General features: G+C 41.1%; 1 protein-coding gene across 1 annotated transcript in view; it reads right to left on the bottom strand.

Moving 5' to 3' along the window:
- The window catches only part of LOC101469712 (LHFPL tetraspan subfamily member 4 protein), a 37,964-nt gene extending 25,495 nt beyond the window's left edge, over window positions 1-12,469 (bottom strand). The window contains exon 1 of the mRNA XM_004570006.4: window positions 11,094-12,469. Coding sequence (XP_004570063.1) covers window positions 11,094-11,502 — 409 coding nt within the window. The 5' untranslated portion in view covers window positions 11,503-12,469. The remainder of the gene's footprint in view (window positions 1-11,093) is intronic.
- Between the last annotated feature and the right edge of the window lie 4,527 nt (window positions 12,470-16,996).

Genomic DNA, 16,996 nt, shown 5'->3' with positions numbered 1-16,996 from the left:
AAGACTTTGTTTCTCACTCCTGCACAGACACACACACATACACAGAGAGCGACAATGATGAGACGGGTCAAAGGAATCCATTATTCAGCTGTTAGGATATTTTTAGAAACACCCCAGTGACTTTGGAATTATTTATTAAGTGCCTGATAATTAAAACATGTACGTTTGGTTGGGAAAGCCAACCAGAAATCTCAGAGAGTGAAAGACACAGAGAAGGAAAGAGGGAGCAAGAGGCAGGGAGACTTTTTCTCGCTACATCTCTCTCTGTCTTACATACACACACAGACACATATACATCTCTTTAAATACATATACATATATATATATATATATATATATATATATATATATATATATATATATATATATATATATATATATATATATATATATATATATATATATATACATATGTAAAAAAAACTCGACCACTGCAGCATTTATTTAAATCTACTGTGCATGTGCACACATGCTGCATGGATGCACACAGCCACATTAACTGCAGAAGCAAAAACAAAAAAAGAAAAGAAAGAAAAAATAAATACATAAAAAAAATACATAAAAAAACACCACACTGCCTCAAGAGAAGAAAAGAGAAAACGTTCTCATTAATCATTCAGCTCTCACACCATCATGTACACATTTACCCGTTGTCTCACACAGTTGCGAGAACAGATGTGTGTGTGTGTGTGTGTGGGGGGGGGCAAGATACACACAAAGCATACCATCAGCACGCACATGCAAATGAATTTGCTGTGTTTTGCTCCCTCGCGTTCTGCCTCTCCTTCCATCACATGCACACACTGTTACGCACTCTTTCTGCTGCTCTCTTGCTTTCCTTCAGAATCCTTGTAAGAACAAAAACGGACAACAAGGAAAAACAGAGAGAAACCGAGAAAACTCAAGCTGCTTCACCAGAAAAACAACTGTGTTCACTGTTTGTACAAGAAGGAAAAAAACAACATTTTCCCTTTCAGAGTCAGGACCAACAACATATGTAGGGTGACGTTACTAGAACTCTAGTACTAACTCTAGTAGGGTCTAGTACCAAAATCATTTGCAGTGCTCGGTGATTCTAACTTGTAGTGACGTCAAAATTGATTGTTCCTGCATCTGTGACAGCCCATGAGATGGAAAGGTCATCATCTGCCTAATTCTGCAAGTCCCCAAGGACTGGATCTCCTCCAGCAGCACATTACATTATGTTCTTGTAAGTATTATATTCACTGTGGATATTATTATCAACACGTGTAGCTGTATTAAGTAGTTGCAACATAATAAGCAATGAAATTCTTCTTCTGCATGACTGGAGTTCAAAACTGCATTTTTCTATTGTAGATGTGGAGAAACTATCAGTGAACCTCAAATTTATAACAGTCTTTCCAAAATAGCTGAGTAAAAAGAGAACGCAATCATATGCAAAGACTAACTTTGAGTGAAAAAAAGCACACACAGCACGATTTCCTTTCAAAATTGTAAACATGTTAAAAAAGAAAAGAAAATGAAATTAAGTTTACATTTTGAACAGTATATTCTTATTTTGCTCTGGAGACCTAACCTTGGTGTACTCCAGCTTTCATCCAGAGTCAGCTGAGATAGGCTCCGCCTCCTCCCTTCTCTGAATTGGACGAGACATTAACAAAATGGATGAATAGATGTTTATTCTCATTGTGAATGTAGATTAATTTGACACAGTTTTTGTTTTTAAAAAGTTGAGCCTGGACATGTTTCCTAACAGTTTTTTCTTATTATAAGAGCAGTTAGAAAAAAGTCTGGAGGAGCTGAATGAATTTCCACTATTAATCTAAGCAGTAAGAGCGAATGAATATTGGAAAATTTAAACCCAATGCAGAAGCACTGCAGTGAGCAGTGAATGTAATTACTCAAGATTATTTATATAAAAGTATATCTCCTATGACCATTTTTTTTAGATTATTTGCACTGTGGTTACTCAGTGGTTCCACATCTATAGATGAGCTTTTCTTCACCCTTCCTCCAAACACCTCTGCTTTTTGCCTCAGTATCTGTTAGACTAATTCTACAGGTCATTTATTTCCATGACATTCAGACTGGAAGCAAAACTATACCCCCACAAGATCTTAACTTTACCACAGAGCCCACACACACACAAACACACACAAATACACACACACACACACACACACACACACACACACACACACACACACACACACACACACACACACACACACACACAGAGTTATGCTGAACAGTCCCTGACAGGTTGTTTCTCCCTACACGGCTCCTCCCCTGTGCCACAGCCCATGTCCTGCTTAGTTCTGTTTAATATTGCAACAGCCAAGGTCAGATGTGAAAGAAGGATAGTGGACTGAACTGATGGAGATGGGAGTGAGAAAGGGAGCAGTTGAGCTCTACGATTAACTTGGTACTTTCCTGTTCCTTCACCTCTCATTGCCAGAGGGTTTTTTTTTTTTTTTCTCCATACAGGTGACCCAGGAGTTCTTTTTTTTTTCTCTCTCTTCCCCCCCCCTTCTCACCGTCTCTTCTCCCCTTTGGTTTTCTTTCTTTCTCTCCCCCTCTTTCTCTCATTCATTCCCCCTGTCCTATTTATTAAAAAAAAAAAAAAAAAAAAAAAAAAAAAAGACAAAGGATGAACTGAAGCTCTGCCATCACGTAATGTCGCATACTGCTGTTTCTGATGTCATTGAAAAAAAAAAAAAAAGAGAAAGGGAGCAGTTGAGCTCTACGATTAACTTGGTACTTTCCTGTTCCTCCACCTCTCATTGCCAGAGGGATGCAGGAAAACAGGAGGAGGGTGGAGTGAGAAGGTAGTTGATGGGTGAAGTGACCTCGCCATCTCTGTGAGAAGTAAACGCTGAAATCCTATTTGAATTTCCTCTGAGGTTCTTAGACTAAATTCATCTTTGTTCAAGTAAGGTGAATTAAAACTAAAGTGCTAGCCATTTTCCCAGGAGCATTTTCCACTGAATTAATCTAAATCCAAGCAAAGGTGTGAGCAGAGAAGCTATTCACAGACCTACAGTGCTTTGGGGAAATCTAGCCCTCCACTTGTTCCTTTGTGTGAAGAAGGAAAAAAACTGCAGTTTAGTCTAGATTCTAAGTGTAAAATGATCCCATTATTCACATTCCCATCCAGGTGTGACACAACTGGGGGAAGATGGGAGGAAAATCACCTATTAGCATGTGGCTGTTGATTCTCTATTGGCCCTAACCCACTTTTGGAGCTTTTGGTTTGGATTGTAAACTGAACATTTCTTTGTTTAAGTGCAGTCCCTGATCAATTATCAATAGGGTCTGTGCAACAAGAAAAGTGGAACTGAGATGCCATTTGGATGTGATTTGTCTCTCTAGAGGAAATTTGGCGATTTGACTTTTTATTATTTGTGATGGTGCATGTTTTCAGACTAGTCTGAAGCATGTGTCGCTGTCAGTAATACTTGTAATTACATCTAAAATTCACCTACATTTTTTAAGCCAACTTTAAATTCTGGTGAGTTAACTGACCAAATATGGAAATATTTTATACCCCACTTCTCCCCTTAGCACCCTGATGAAGCTCAACCCAAGCATCAGAATGATTAGGAGAGGTAATTTAAGTAACTTTGGATGTGGTGTGGCTGTTAGTCCCGGGGGTTGATCTGAGTATTGCAGAAACTGCTGATTCACTGGGATTTTCCCTTGCAACCATCTCAAGGGTTATTTCCAGCAGCTTGTTGAATCTAAATTATTGTGATGTTACCTATTGGGTTGTAGACCTTTTTCACAAACTATGACGAGTGAGGGAAGGGTTTGAATATGAAATCGAGACACTTCAAGCTTCAAAAGGAGCACAGGCCATTGCTGGCTCTCCCAGCGGTCTCGGCTCTGCCTGATTTCCCCACCCGAGCCTCTTTGCTTTGAATTTGCCCTCAGTGATTCTCTAATAGTCTTGTCTTCTGGTCTAGATGTCGTCATACCATCCCAAACCCTTATCCTTGGAGAGAAGTGGTCCAAATTTCTATGGCCTCTGGTAGAAGGTGGCCACACATGCAAACTCCACATAGACAAGCCTCCAGTAGATGATGGATTTGAACCCAGGAAAATCTTGTTTTGAGGCAAAAGTGCTAACCACCACACCACCCTAAAAACCATATATTATTAAATGAACATGATGCTGCATTAGATAAGACCTCAAATCTATGACTGACACCATAAATTAATTAGAAAAGTGTTCACTGAGGTCAGAGATCATGTACTGCCACCTGCTGGCGATAGATTACAGAACACACATTTAAGTCCCTGCACTGGTTTGACTTTTCACACCCTGAGACTACATCCATGATTTCTTTAATTTATATATATAGCACATGATTCTTCACTAATTACATATTCTTATTGCATAGTAGTCTTAGTTGGTACATGATAAATAAATTCCTAAACAGAAGCCAATTGAGGCTGTTTCTTTGGCTCGTGTCAATTCTTAATTCTTGATGGCATTGATTCAACACGGTGCTGGAAACATTCTTTAGACATTTTAGTCCATACTCACATGATAGTATCACACACTGTATTGTAGATTAGGCCATAGAGTAAGCTAAAGTTCTTTAAGAAAAAAAAATACAGTCACATTTCTGTAAATACTTAAAGTTCTTGGAATTGTTCTCATACAGCTATGGAGCACGTTTTCAATACTTTGCATTCGGCTGATCAACCACTAGCCTAAATGCTTTTCATGCTAACATTGATGAGCTTTGCAGTGGATGAGGGTTTTGTTGTTCGGCCATCTCTTGAAGCATACAAGACCATCAGCAGGATGTGGACATACTTGATATAGTCAGGATAGTTAATATGCATGATTACATACACAATATAACATAATTAAGTGGGCAAGCTTTGTAATACAGAATTAAGCCCAAAGATAACTGAATAACAAGCTACTGTGACATAGTTTTGCTTCGCGATCCAGGCCCCTGTTTTAGCACAGCAGGATTTTGTGATTCCAGTTGAGTGTACGTAAAAGACAACTCTGGCCTATTTTTAGCTTATAGGTGCCAGTACACACTGTGTCAGCGTGCTCTGCCAAGACTCCCACATCTCAGTGTTTTGAACCATGTTCCAGTTTCTCCTTTTATCTTCAGTTTTACCAATACTTAACCAGTAGGTCCCACTAGTTTCCTGACTGGACTAAACACTTACCCAGAATATAGGACAAAACCGCAGTGAGAAAATCGCTGACCTGTGTAGATGTGTGAATGTGTCTGCAGTTTCAGCTGATGGAAACACGAGGAGATGTTTCTATTTAATCTTCTTGTTCCTATAGCACACTCTAAGTGACCAGCAATATTCTGGCTCAAACTGATACCTTTTGGTTCATTTAGGCCAATCTGAGCCACCAGCGGTTCAGATTGGCTCTTACTGTATTTACTGTGGTACAGTCTGTCACTGTTCTGTGCCAGCAGACCTGCTGCTGCAACCAGCAGGGCAGAGGGGATGATTAAATGATCATTTTCAAGGTGGTGAGTGGCATTCTAGATGCCTTCTAGATGACTTACATTCGCCACAAATCATATGAGTCCACAGAAAAGATAAAAAAAACCCACTCAGTAACTTTGATCTGTGCTCACAAATTAAAAGCAGAATATCAAAGAGGAAATAAAACTGACATTTTATAACTATATATAACCATATTTTATAATTTTACCATATAAGATTAGCTATCTTATATGGTAAGCAATAAATTCTGGATCTAATCTTCCATCCTTTTTTTATACGACTTACAAAAGTAATGTATTTGGATCTTTAGAGAGGGACATACAACCCTTTCGCCATAAAAAAGAACCTTTATGTAGCAAATCTTCAGTTTTTGTTAATTTTGTTCAACAAAGATTTCTAAATCATCAGGACGCCTGAGGGCATTGGATGGTGGACATGAAGGGGCGTTTATCTGTTGTTTCAGTAGACTCAGGACTGCTACATTGATTTGATGCACTTGATTCCTCATACTGCTTAATTCTTATGTACACTGCTCAAAAAATTAAAGGAACACTTTGAAAACACATTGGATGTCAACTAGGGAAAAATCATGCTGCATCTATATACTGATATGAACTGGGTAATGTGTTAGGGGAAAAAAGGATGCCGCATCATTTGATGGAAATGAAAATGGTCAACATACAGAGGGCTGAATTCAAAGACACCCCAAACATTAAAGTGATTTTCTGAAAGTGACTTATGTTGACAACATGAGACAATAGATGGAGTCCTGAGGATCTGATCTCCAGATCTGGACCAGGGCATCACTGAGCTCCTGGACAGTCTGAAGTTCAACCCGGTGGTGTCAGATGGAGCGAAACATAATGTCCCAGAAGTATTCTGTTGGATTTAGGTCAGGTGTGTATGGGGACCAGTCAGTGGTATCAGTTCCTTCATTCCTTCATCCTCCAGGAACTGTCTGCATACTCTTGCCAAATGATGAAGTGCACTGTTGTGCACCACCAGGAACCAGGGGAGGATCTGACAATGAGTCCAAGGATTTCATGGGCCTGTGAATAGGGCCCACTAGAGGATGTGGGGTCCTCAGGCCAGCCTCATAAAATCTGTTTCAGATTGTTTGGTCAGTGACATTGACACGAGTGTCCTCCTTGAGGTCATTTTGTAGCTTTGGCAGTGCTCAGCCTGTTCCACCTTGCACGAAGGGGCAGACACTGGTCCTCCTGATGGGTTATGGACCTCCTGGAGGAGGTGGCCTACCTGTTTCAGGTAACTTAGAGCGAATGCTATAGAAATGTGAATTTTGTAGTACTTTGCCTCTGTAATGCAATTTTTTTGTTAATTTATACTTCTGCTTTTTTAGGTCGTTTTTTAGAAATGCCACTGGTGATATTACAAACCCAAACCCTATTAAATGGGAATATTTAATTTTTAAATCATGCGGCCATGTCTTGCAATCAGGAGACAAAGAAAGCAAAAATTCTGAAGCATTAAAAACTTTACACTTTTTCCTAAGTGTTTTTTGCCTCTCTCTAAAACAAGGGTTTGGTAGGGTTAAGATTAGGGTCATCAACAATGATAACTTATATCTCACAGAGTTAAGAAACATAGTTTGAGGTGTTTTTAGGAAAATCAACCAGTCTCATTTCAGTTTATAAAATGTATTTACCCAATCATCTCTAATAAAAACATTTATATCTGCCTCTCATTCAGATTTTCTTAATAGCTCCACAAACCTATTTTTTTTTTACAATCCCCCGTTCATAACGTAACAGCCACAGAACACAACTTCTGAACTGTAAAAGGAACCACTAAGCGTACACTCATCAGCCACTGTATCGGATACACGTGTTCAACTGTTTATTAATGCAAATTTCTATTTAGACAATCACATGGTAGCGACTCAATGCATTCAGACATGCTGATGACTCGCTGAAGTTCAAATTGAGCACCAGAATGAAGAATGTTTAAAGTGGGTTTAATGTGCCATGTTTGTTGGGACCAGACACGTGGTCTGAGAACTGCAAAACTGCTCATCTGCAGAGATTTTCTCACTCAACCATTTCTAGAGTTTTACAGAAAATGGTCTAAAAGGTAAAATATACAGAGAGCGACAGTTTGTAGGCAAAAATGCACTGTTGGAGTCAGAAATCACACAAGAATGGCCAGACTGCTTCAAGCTGAAGGCAACAGGAACTCAAATAACTAGTAGCTACAACCAAGTATGCAGAAGAGCATCTCTAAATGGATAACATGTTAAACCTTGATGCAGATGGGCTACAGCAGCAGATGACCAACTGGGTGCAGCTGCTGTCAGCTGAGAACAATAACTGAGAGGAGATTCACATCAACCGACAAATCTACAGTAACTGTATGATGCTATGTCTGTGAAGGTTCTCAGTCATCCAGGTCATCCAGTCAAAGGAGCTTGCAAAGAAAAGCGTCTGGAGATTGGGACCCACACCAAGTTTCGCACCTTGGCTCAGGCGATTAGAGGACCATCAGGGGGTCCTTTTGTCCCTCTGTGGGGGGTCACTCCCACTAGGTTTAAATCTGGGACTCCCCACCATTTGACCTTAGAACTGAAGAAGCTTCTAGGATGAGAGGTGAAACGTCTTCAAGCAACTTAAAGAAGTCCAGACGCTTTTCTTTGCAAGCTCCTTTGACTGTATGATGCTATCACATGACTATGGACTAAAATCTCTAAAGAATATTTCCAGCACCATGTTAAATCAAAACCACAAAGAACTGAGTATTAGTGTTTGCTAATTGGTTAGCAGCTGGTCTTTAATCCATCTATTAACAGTATTTGGATGATAAATCTGTAACTGATACTGATGAAACTATGCAAATGTTTAGAAAATAGGCACCCTGTTGGATTAAAATGAACTGACTTGCTATTATAAAGTTGTATCTGAAGAGCACATAAACTGTATTAGATGTATTACACTCCTTGATCTTTCAATTGAGGTGTTTTCAGTAAAATCAAGTACCTATTCATGTTGTCTGCTTCTACAAAAGTGTGAAAGAACAAGTCGTTCTAACAAGCTCATTGGAATTAGATACCACTATTGCAACGAGCAAGTTTATGAGGTTTCTTGTATTATTACAAAGTGGAAACCATAGCAAGTGAGCCATGAATGAGCCAACCACGTGAAGTTACAGAGCAGGGTTGCAGACTGCTGAGTTACATTATTCATATTAGCCACGAAAGCTCTGCTGACTCAATAACTGCAGACTTCCAAACATCCTCTGGCATTAACATCAGCACAAAACCTGTGCACCAGGAGCTTCACAGCTTAGCACCTCCTGTAGGTGTGTGTGGCCCAGCACTTTTGTTCATAGAGCTTAAATTCAGGAAAAGGTTGTGGTTTGTTTTAAAATGTCATGACTTAAGAGTAAGGCCACCCTAGCACCACATGTGTGTCACCAGACCACATGTACATGAGACACCAGCAGCTCTGACTGAACAACAGTGTTCACTGATCCGTGATTAAAATTTTACAAGACAACAACTAAGAAAGGCAGATTTCCTTTTACCCACATTCTTATGTAAAACATTAGAATCTTTCCTCATAAAAAGCTCCTTGCTGTTGTTGTGCTTGATTAATTGTGTGTGGGAAAACCGAGGTTCAATTTCTATTAAGCCATACGGGTTTTGATAAAGAAAGCAAAATCTGTACCTCTGCTGTTGTGTCTGATTCCTGCTGATTTCGACACACTCAGCACAACAGAGGACAGAGTGGGCAGATGAGGATGAGGAAAAGAACAATACAGGAGGAAAAAAAGTGCTGATCTCTTTCTCTCTGCTTCCCCGTCATCCTCCCTCCCTCTCATTCAGTATGCTGACTGTTTCTGTACAGAAAACTGACTCCCACGCTATTCTGCCTGGCCTATTTATCACATTGATCAGCTTATAAAGAAATCAGATATACACTGGAGGCTCGCTAGGAGAACTGCTTATATGAGACGGATCATGAATTTTTCTTCTTTTTTTTTTTTAGCACCCTCTGAGATGCACTGCACCGAGCTCACTTTACTCATTGCTCCAATCTTGCTAACGTGGTCATCTCATCATAAATGTGCTGACAGTTTTTCTTACACAACAGTCACAAACAAAAGAAACAACACAGAATACAAAATTTCTAAGTGTATATTGTTAGCCAAAACACAACAAATGGGAACAAAAATGTGACCCAAAACACAATGAAGGGTCTGTGTTATGTTCGCTAAAACACCACAAATAGTAACAAATTCACGTTAGATAAGAGGCTGTGGTTTCTTTTATTCCTTTATTTTATTTTGATTTATTTTTTATTCCAGCTTCTCAAATAAGTATTTAATTTAGATTGCCACTGGTCTCTTGTAATCGTGCATCTTTTGTTGTTTGCTCATTTAAAAATCCTTCCATAGGCTAATGGCTAATGCCATTAAATGTCAGGAAACATGCAGTAATGCCTGGAGATGAACCTCTGGTAATCGCAGACATCCTGATCTTCCTTCCAGTGACGGGTGATATTTAAGCGATTCCAAAAAAAGAAAAAAAAATCCCTTGTTTCTACTACAGCACCATCTCAGTAAGCATCTACAGTTGTGGCAGCCACACAGATCTAAACTGAACCGTCGAAGCTACGTCTGTTCTTCCACATCCCAAGAAGACAGCAGGAACTCAGTGTGTCCATGTGTTTGGAAAAGCCACCATTTGTCCCTAATCATTTCTAAGTGTAATCTAACAATCTAACCACAAAGAAGGGACAAAGCATCTCTCCCCTGAACACAGTAATCCAATCGACCGGGTATCATCCCTGAAAATAGCAACAGGGCCCGTTATAAGCCCTCAGTCACAGCAATTCACATCTCCGTCGCATCGCACATATCACACCCGACCTCATCATATCCTCTACAAACGGGTGGAGTGAGTGAATGAATGGCATTTGCATTACATCGGCATAAAGCAGTGATCCTGCCGCTTTCCTTACAGATGCTGTGGTGTATCCTCAGAATATCAATGCTTACGTTCTGGGGAGCTCCAGCTGCCTGCCTTATTGCTTCCAGTGCGCTTCGCTAAAATGTATTCCTACTGTCTCCCGGCTGTCATTGCAGGAGTTTAAAAATAAACAAATAAATATATTGGAATAAAATCTGTATTTCACCTCTAATAAGATGCAAAATGAGTCATAGCCTATACACCCCTAAGGACTACACCTTTCACCTTTCTCATTCGAGAAGTCAGGAGATTTTCCCGAGTCTACGGAGGCTTGAGCCGCTGACTCTCAGCACTCTGACCTCACACGTCTCCCTTGTTTTGTAATCGTTTTGAACATTTTCCTATAAGGTTGCATTGTTACGATACCTTCCGTTATCTAAGAGAGCCCAGCGGATTTTAAGTGGCTATCCATTTTTACGTGAACATTATCATTATTATTTTAAAGACCAGAGCCTTGGTGAATCCATCCTTGAACACAGCAACACCAACACCAGTGGTTGCTGCAAATGAAGCAGAAATGCCAGATTGGTTTGGGGGTGTTTTTCACCTGATTACGTTTCTTTGGTTCCCCGCGACTCCAAACACACTTTCCATTCTAAGCGACACATGGCACAAACATTGGGGGGATGCCTACCGCACAGCAGCTGCATCCAGGCGCAGGTCTTGTAAACGGTGGAGGTGTTGCAGAAGAAGAAGAGTGCCATGCAGGCGATGCAGCTGAGGATCAGCACCATGGACAGCAGCACGAACACTGAGGCCGCCTTGAAGGCTCCGGACGGGATGGAGCTGAAGTCGGAGAAGCTGCCCACGCAGGTGAGCTCCCGGCTGGGCGACGGCCCGGTACCCACGCAGTAGTGGAAGAGGCCGAAGTAGCCGGCCTGCGGCGTGTTGACGCTGTCGCCGATCCAGTAGGGCTGGATGAACACCACCACATTGACGATGGCGAAGCAGATGGTGAAGATGGCCCACAGCACCCCGATGGCTCGGGAGTTGCGCATATAATTGTCATGGTAGATCTTGGAGGCTTCTTGGGAAGGCAACATGTTTGGTCGTTTTTTTTCTCCCCTCTCCTTCTTCTTAGATATTTTTTACACCCCCGTCCCGCTTCTTCTTTACACTCTCATATATATATATATATATTTTAAAAAGATGTAAAAGATGTAAAAGCCCCCGCACAGCTCGACACACCTCACTATTCAGATAATCTCTTCTCTTCTACACGAAAGCTAATGTTTCCCTCGCTTTGGCTGTTTCTTGGCTGTTAAAAGGGCCTACATAAGCACACGATAAAACCAGACCTGCACATATGTGTGTGATCTTACAAGACTACACATAGTGGGGGGGAAAGAATAATGGGAATGCTACATTGAAGCAATACAAAAATCATAGCCTACCTATACTCCTAATGAATAATTTACTAACACCAGTGATTCAACATTGCTGTCTAAGGCTCGTTTCCTCAGGGCTACACTATAAATGATTAACAATTAAAAAAATCACAATAGGATTTCCCCCCCTTTATTTCACAGTCGCTGGGTGGAGGGGGTTAAAGCTGCTTTTCCATCCTCATCCATCAGTCCAGAGCTGTCTTCATCATGATGTCCTTTTATTACCATCCGTGAGATGAGATGCCTGTAGCGCCAGCGGTGGACCCCCGTTTTTAGCTTCCCAGGGATCCGCGGGGTGCTCCCCTTCCTCTGCTCGCCTCTACTGTCCACGCAGCATGTGGGGGGAGGGAGGGGGGCAAAAAAAAATCAAACGCGGTGAAACGAAAAAGGGAAAACCAAAAAAAAAAAAAAAAAAAAAAGATGGAGACCAGCCTTTAACACGAGCCCTCTGTCAAATTTCAACAGTCCTTTCTCGTAAATCCGACATCCTCCACCGCCTCGACTCCATTATCATCGTGCTTTTTGTCGCCTTTATCCAGTGTGTCTCAGACCTCTCTCTCTCTCGCTTTCTCCGTCCTCCTCCTCCTCCTCCCGTCTCTCTCTCTCGCTCTCCCTCTCTCTCTGCGCGCCCCCCGAAAGATGCTGATGTTGTACTGATGACAGCGCTGGAGCGCGTTCACGTAAGCGGGCTCAGCAGCAGCATAAGGGGTGGAGAGGCGTGGGGGGCGGATTTGCATCAGAGCGCGTCTCAGCCTTTCTTCACCTTAAATTTGAAATCACACCAACAAATATTCCGGACCCACAGTGACCACCACGATGGTGTCACCCACGGATTCAAACCATTCCAGTTCTATCATGAACGGGCTAATTTGCAAAATCTAAATATGAAATACAGACTTTTTTTCATGTTACATAGCATCCCCCCCGTTTTTGTGCTCTTGGGGTGTTTCAGGAGGCAGAGCAGGTCATCTACTAACGGGGAGGTTGTTGGTTCGACCCCTTAGCCTACTGCCAGGGTCTCCGTGTCCACGTATCCTTGGGCAAGATACTGAACCCTTAGTTACTGCCGATGCGTTCACGGTACTGTGTGTGAATGTTAGATAGAAATCAGTTAAACGTAGAACAACAAGTGTTTGGGTGAAAGAGGCATGCTGTTTAAAAAGAAAAGCGCTATATAAGATACATCTCTCAAATGCATGCATGGCAATACTAGCTATGCATATTTGAAAAGCTTGTAGTAGATTGATGTTTGTTTGTTGGTTTTATTATTTATTGTTTTGTTAGTTTTTGTCTGTTAATCTGCTGTTTTTTGGTCTGTTCTATCTGACTAACCAGCTAGAAATGTGAACTCTAGCATTTTAACCCGTTTGAGTGTTATCAGGCAATTGGTAAGGCCAAGTAGTGACACATACATGGGAGTGAGAACAACTATAAACTGTACCTAAAAGATGGACACAACAACCTTGCTGTCACCCACTGGTTTCTAGACTGTTTCCTTTTTTAAAACTTCAGCATTAGCCTTTAAGCAGCCATCAAAAACTGTGATGTTGATTTATTCATTTATTCATTGAGACAGAAGTGTTGGAAAGGGTGGAATACTAAGCACAGTCGGTTAGCATCTGTAAATGGTAAGGATATAACACACAGATTGAAATATGTGCTAATTATTGCTAAATAACCGATCAATAAAATATCGATTTTACAGAACTGTATTATAAACATCTTGGAGGGTTTGAACCACATAGCAAGCCATCAGCGACTACTTCGCTAGCCTCAGCAGTATGCAAATGGGGTAATGGAAAAAACAGGATTTAAAAAAACATGATTTTAATACTTTTAACTTGGGCATTTTAGCAGGGAGTCTATGGGGACTGACTCGCTTTGGGAGCCAGCCTCAAGTGAACTCCAGGGAACTGCTGCGTTTTTCAGAGCCAGGAGTTGCTGCTTCATAACAACTGATAAAAGGCACATAATGAACTATTTCAGTAAGAACTGAAGCAAAGTTTGATTAGTGTCTCTGAAAGAAATCTATTTTAGCTTTAGGGAACTATAAATTATGAAAAAAAAGGCATTTCATCAAGATGGTGATGAAATGTCTGCGAATGCACCAGACTACCATAAAACATCTGGCAAACTAAATAACTCTCTTCCTCTAATCGCACATGTAGTGATCATCCTAAGAGACGTAACAAATTATCACTGCCATATATCTCCACATAAGAAAGCACAATATTGCTCCTGCACAACAGAATCACCCACATTAACAGTCATTCGTTGCATTTTCTTTATTCAGGCTTCTGGCTTCTCCAGAGCCAGATGTTGCCTTAACTATTGAAGCCTTCATTCTCTGTCCATAAAAAGCTCCGTTATTCACCGGGAGGGGGGGGGGGGGGGTGCATCTACCCTCAAGATTTCACATTCATATAAAACTAGGCCAAGACAGAGGTCTGTGAGATCATGCTTTAGAGGAGGGAGCAGACAAAGACTGTTGCATACAGTGACTGGTGTTAAGGCCAGAATAAAGCCTTCAAGGAAGTTGCATTTGAATTAGCATAGCGTTATAAAATAAACCCACAAAGAGAAACCCGGAGAAACAAAAGTGCATTGCTTCATGTTTAGGCATGGCTTATAATTTTCATAGCAACTGGATTACCAGTGCACCCGGTTCATCCTTCCTTTCAACATCTTCTGGCTGCACTTTATGCTCAGAACACACATAGCACATCTGGATGCTGTCTAAACAAACATGTATTTTTGCCCCGTGCTTCCACAGCACAACACTGACTGTCTTTCTTCATCCTGAGGCCTCCTGTCATCTGTTAGCAGCAGCGGGGAGTTGACAAGCTGTGTGTGTTTGTGCGTGTGTGCGCCACTAGCATGTGTGCTTGTGTGCTAACACTGGCAGAGTGAGTGCAAAAGGTGCAGTGTAACTACTGAAGTGAGGACATGTGAGTGGAAGGAAATAGACTTGTACACAGATAGGGGATGCCTCTTGAGGAATGAGAGGAGTTTTCATGGAGGGCAGCAGAGGGTTTGTGAATTTTGCGTCTGAATCTTTGTAAGGCTGCGTGTGTGTCGGCCTCACACAGCAGTAAAACACCACTGTAGAAGAAGAAGACCAACTTCTATCTTTATCTGTGTTTTTGCTATATCTTGTAACAATATCATTATAACTATGCATAACGCATCACCAAAGATATCTTTAACACAGAGCTCTTTCATCCGTGCCTCCATGTCATTGTGCAGTACTCCATCACAGCACATGATCTTGTATTAGGGTGCCATCTGTTGCAATTATAGTGAAGTGCAAGTGGGCAATGTAAAAGTAAGTCCAAATGCATGTCAGTGCATGGCTTAATTTTTTAATTAATTCATTAATTTATTGAGTAAATGACAAAGTTGAAGGAAGTAAGAAAATGTCTGTAGCTAAATGTTTTACTTACTTGTTAACGTCTCACTCAGCTGCAAGAGTTTAATTTCTTTGTGTTTTCTTAACACAAAGCCTGCAGATCTGTAAACAGTCGAGCTCCTCTCTTCTTTCTAGATATGTCCAGCAATAACAAAGTAACAGAGTCACTAGCACGACGACTCCATAAAATGCTGCCAAGTACATTTAAATATATCAATGGTAAATGGCCTGTATTTGTATAAAGCACTTTACACATCCAGTCATCCACTCATTCACACACTGGTGATGGCAAGCTACATTGTAGCCACCCTGGGGCGCACTGACAGAGGCGAGGCTGCCCAGCCCTCTGACCACCACCAGTAGGCAACGGGTGAAGTGTCTTGCCCAAGGACACAATGACCGAGACTGTCTGAGCCAGGGCTCGAACCGGCAACCTTCCGATTACAAGACGACCTGCCAACTCTTGAGCCACGATTGCCCCGTGAAGTCTTTCACATATCTCATTCTGGTCCCCCACACTTCATCTATTTCTTTTTATGGCCTCTGATTGTGGACTTGTCATGGTCTTCTTTTTCTTTCCGTTGTCTATGTGTGTGTGTGTTTATAATTCTGCTTGTGCGTTTTGGAATTGGAGCCTTGTCCCGGCTCGTGCACTTCTCCTGCCTGCGTACCTGGAAGCGGTTCAATAATCACTCACCTGTGTGCAATCTGATGATTACTCACCCACTACCTAAGGCTAAAGAGTTCCCTCAGCTGCTGCCAGATTGTTTCACTGACTGTGGTGGTGTTATTTGGCTCCTCGTGTAGTATGTTTTTTTTTTTGTTGTTGTTTTTTTGACTAACCTGAATATGTTCTGCACAGATGCTTCCAGACATCATGGGTCTGCAGAGATACACCTGTCTGCAAGAAAAGGAAACCTGCTGAGAAAGAGTTAAGGAGAGGAAGAGACGTGAGAAGGAAAGCTGTCCATCTGCTTGCCCAGAAAGAAGACATTCAAACAGTTCTCTTGTTGCAGTTCAGTGTTTATTGCCTGTGTGTAAAAACATCTGTTGAACATTTATTCTTGGTTTCTGCTTTCAAGCCCAAATCTTGTTCATTTCATGGCAGTACTCTACTTATTACTGCTAACCGTCAGTACAGCATTCATATAATGAGAGGGACTTCTTCACATATAAATTATTGTATGAGTTCCACAGGTTTCTGTACCTGGACAATCACTTAATACACATGCTTCTTGTAAGAAATGTTATTAGAATACATAATATACATTTTCATTTTTATCCATATGGCACAAATCAATGAAACTACAGGTATGTCTTGAACACACAAAAACACAAAACTGCAGTTACTGTACTCTACCCTAAAGGGCTTAGAAACATGATGTTCTGAATGGCCTTTACCCTTGACGGAAAGGACAGGTTCTTCAGCGTGCACATTAAATAAATATGCAGGACGTCTTTCTTTGAGCTGCACCACATCACTAAAATTAGAAACATCCTGTCTGAGAGCAATGTTGAAAAGCTAATCCATACATTTATTAATTCTAGCCTGGACTATTGTAATTCATTATTGTCAGGTTGCTCTAAAAGCTCCTTGAAAAGCGTTCCTCTGATCCAGTGCTGCGATGAGAATACTGACAGGTGAAACAGAGAGAAAGAGATCATTTCTCCCATATTAGCTTCTCTTTACTGCGACCCCATCAAGTCCCTAATTGCATATAAAATTCTTTTCACATATAA

This window comes from Maylandia zebra, linkage group LG20, assembly GCF_041146795.1.
Source record: "Maylandia zebra isolate NMK-2024a linkage group LG20, Mzebra_GT3a, whole genome shotgun sequence".
NCBI classification, from domain to species: domain Eukaryota; kingdom Metazoa; phylum Chordata; class Actinopteri; order Cichliformes; family Cichlidae; genus Maylandia; species Maylandia zebra.
Note: the sequence above shows the minus strand (reverse complement) of the source record. Positions and strands in the feature narration are given on the sequence as shown.